The sequence below is a fragment of the Hibiscus syriacus genome, unplaced genomic scaffold (genome assembly GCF_006381635.1).
Source record: "Hibiscus syriacus cultivar Baekdansim isolate YM2019G1 unplaced genomic scaffold, ASM638163v2 tig00006623_pilon, whole genome shotgun sequence".
Classification (NCBI taxonomy): Eukaryota; Viridiplantae; Streptophyta; class Magnoliopsida; order Malvales; family Malvaceae; genus Hibiscus; species Hibiscus syriacus.
In genome coordinates this window covers 18,612-21,602 of record NW_024062104.1, presented here as the reverse complement: position 1 = coordinate 21,602, position 2,991 = coordinate 18,612, and the positions used below count along the sequence as shown (strand labels likewise).

At 35.8% G+C, this 2,991-nt stretch overlaps 1 protein-coding gene across 1 annotated transcript; it reads right to left on the bottom strand.

Annotated features, from left to right (window-relative positions):
* Positions 1–595: 595 nt before the first annotated feature.
* LOC120200923 (protein PPLZ12-like) lies at positions 596–2,991 on the bottom strand. The gene is made up of 5 exons (XM_039201646.1): positions 2,769–2,991; positions 2,060–2,180; positions 1,840–1,931; positions 1,318–1,414; positions 596–1,099 (listed from the first exon to the last, which is right to left on the bottom strand). Exons 1-5 carry the CDS (start codon positions 2,961–2,963, stop codon positions 729–731), a joined length of 876 nt encoding a protein of 291 aa, XP_039057577.1. The 5' UTR covers positions 2,964–2,991; the 3' UTR covers positions 596–728.

The following is a 2,991-nucleotide window of genomic DNA, read 5'->3' as shown; positions in this document are numbered from 1 at the left end:
TTTAAATTTTTGTTTAAATTTAATTATAAATATTTATAATATTATTTTATTTCAATTTAAATAATTTTTTTTGATCATATACAATACATTACATTCATACATACATATATATATATATATATTAGTGTGTGGTTTTTGATAAATAAAATATAATACATATATATTTCTTTTATATGTGATACATAAATCATATAAAATTGAGATACTCGACTCAAATTTAAAAATCCATCTACTAATTATTAAAAATTTCGAGTTATTCGAGTTATATTTTATAACTCGATTTGAACATAAAATTTTTTCGAGTCAAATTTTGACGACCCAACAGAAATGCCTTCGCTTTTTCATAATATTTAGTTGGTGATTAGAACTCATTTTCTACGTTTTAAGTAAAGAACATCTTGATTCCAACGACGATGTCACCCTGTATTGATCGAACGGTGATTATTTTTTTTCTATCTTTATCTTGTTTTCTCTGTTCTCCCTGTATAAATTCACATATATTAATTTTAAGAAATGTTTAATATATACATATATTAATTTTAGTTCCAAAAACCAATCTAGCTATTGACCCAAAACTTCATCTGCAACCGTCTGTCAATGGCCAGAAGAGTTACTGAGCCATAGGTCCATCAAAAGCAAATAATCTTCCACTTATTGCCTCACTGACCAAAGTAGAAGCATTGTATAACAAATCTAAACACAAAGATTCGTTTGTATTTACTTGATATTCATTCGACATTTAGTTGAGCACTCGATGCCTCCATCAGCCCACTCCGAATCTGCTCACCGATATCCCTAACATGACCAGGTCCGTGGGGAATAAACACGGTAGTGTTCTTTGAGGAGTTGCCAAGGTCCTTGATTGTGTCAAAGTACTGTGTGATCATGATAAGATCCATCACTTCCTTGGCCGAGGTGCCTTGCACCTTGTGAGAGAAGTCTAATATGTTCTCCCTCAACCCATCTGTGATTGCCTGACGCTGCTTGGCCACACCAACTCCACTTAAGTACTTGGATTCGGCTTCGGCTTCCGCTCTTTTAACTTGGAGCACTTTCTCGGCTTCACCTTTGTACACACTTGCAAGCTGAAGTCTTTGAGCTGTAATGACAAAACCACCGCGAAGTTTAGTCTTTTTTCAGCTTCAGATGAATGGGTCATGGTCGTCGATTTACTTGGCAACATGTTCTAGTTTACATCATTTAAATGCTTCTCACAGAAACTGGAGTCTAGGAAGTAATTTGCAATGTTTAACAAAAAATGTATATGCTTGTATCTAAAATAAAAGGAAACAAAAGAACCAAAATTGTATACTTCACCTGCATTTATCTCATTCATTGCTGTGCGCACAGTAGGATCAGGTATAATGTCAACCATCAGTATGTGCTCAATGCTATATCCATAATCTCCCATCACCTGTTACATGGTTTCAGAATCTATAAATGCATGAAAAGCCTTGAACAGCAAGCACATAGACGGTTTAAAGGTTCAGGTGGAAACATAATTGCTCTGGTGCAATTAGATAGAAAGTAGTCGCAATTTTTTATCATGTAGCATCCAAATCTCATGTTTTACAAGACAAAATTCATGTTCCCCTTCCTCGGGAATTCATATTCTGGGAAATAGCAAGCCAAAAGAAAAGACCACTATATATTTTTCGACATAATTCAAATCGAAGGAAACAAGTCAACCACTCACATATTACTGGCTCTTTTCTCCCCAATTCAGCTGTTTCTAAATCAAAAAATGTCTTATACATATGTCTTATGCACATAATTTAACAATTCTTAAATAATTAGCTAAACGAGGGTGAATGGGAAAAAAAGGATGCACCATATTACCTTCCCAAGTTCCTCGAGAACAGCTTTAGCAACCTCACCCTTTTGTTCAAAGAGATCATCCAAATTCATTCTAGGAACTAGAGCTCGAACCACTACCCCAAGAAATGAAATGTCATAAATAAAACCAAAGGGAGGAGGAGAGGTGGGGAGGATAACTTATGGATGAATAGCACAATATAAGAATAGGCTGATAAGCAATAGGAAGAGCAAAGAAAATTACCATCAAACACATAAGCCCGAATCTGTTCCTCAGGATTTTGCAGTTCATAAAATGCATCATCAGCATGTGTCTTAAGCACTCTGTATTGAATCGAGCAAAGCAATTGCACAAAGACATTGTCCTACAAAATGTAACATTTTCATCGTCGTGCTCATTGATTCTTCTGATAAAGCAACAAAACTCAGGGATGAAGGGATGAACCCGTTAGGAATCAAAGGAAGCTTCGGTCCCAAAACTTTTCAAATTCCCTTTAGTATGTGTGTGTGTTTGTGTGTAAATATAATAGATTTAACTATTTTTCCAAACTATTCACGATTCATACGCTTCAAATAAAAAGGTTCGTTATAAATGTTAAATTATGTAAATTCACTCTTAAAAAGATGATTTCGAGCTCAAATATGTTCCTATAAAAGTCGAAGCCAGGGCTTAACTCAACCGGTTAATATAAACACTCTTAAAACGCCAGGTTCAAAAGATTTGGAGCTCGAATCACATTAACTACCTATTGTTATACCACCATCCTCCTACAGGCTACAGGCTACAGGAAGTAAATCCGTCAACGATATTGTGACATATCTCGTCAAAAAACATTAATCTGATCAAACACAAATTTATGATCAATCGAATTAAATTCTGCTAGCTAGGCATATTCGTATAGCGTAAAAGGAATCAAGCGTCGAATAGAATAACTGGTGGATAACTAATTTACCTTGGTTTTGGTTTCGATGCGGACATCGAGGGAGAAGATTCTGGTGGAAAGGATGCCGGCAAGATACTGACCGGCGCAAGGGTTAAATATGTGGAGGCCAGGCTCCGCCAACTTCTCGAAACGGCCAAAACGCTCCACCACGCCGATATTCGCCTGTTCGACGCATGCACAGAATATGCAAGACGTATTCCCCATCTTTTTTTCTCGATCGAAAAATTCTAAA

Coding starts and splice junctions, on each gene's coding strand:
- LOC120200923 (XM_039201646.1), bottom strand. CDS start 2,963: ATGGGGAATACGTCTTGCATATTCTGTGCATGCGTCGAACAGGCGAAT. Junction 2,181..2,768: donor GCATCGAAACCAAAACCAAG/GTAAATTAGTTA, acceptor TACATTTTGTAG/GACAATGTCTTTGTGCAATT. Junction 1,415..1,839: donor TTCTCGAGGAACTTGGGAAG/GTAATATGGTGC, acceptor ACCATGTAACAG/GTGATGGGAGATTATGGATA.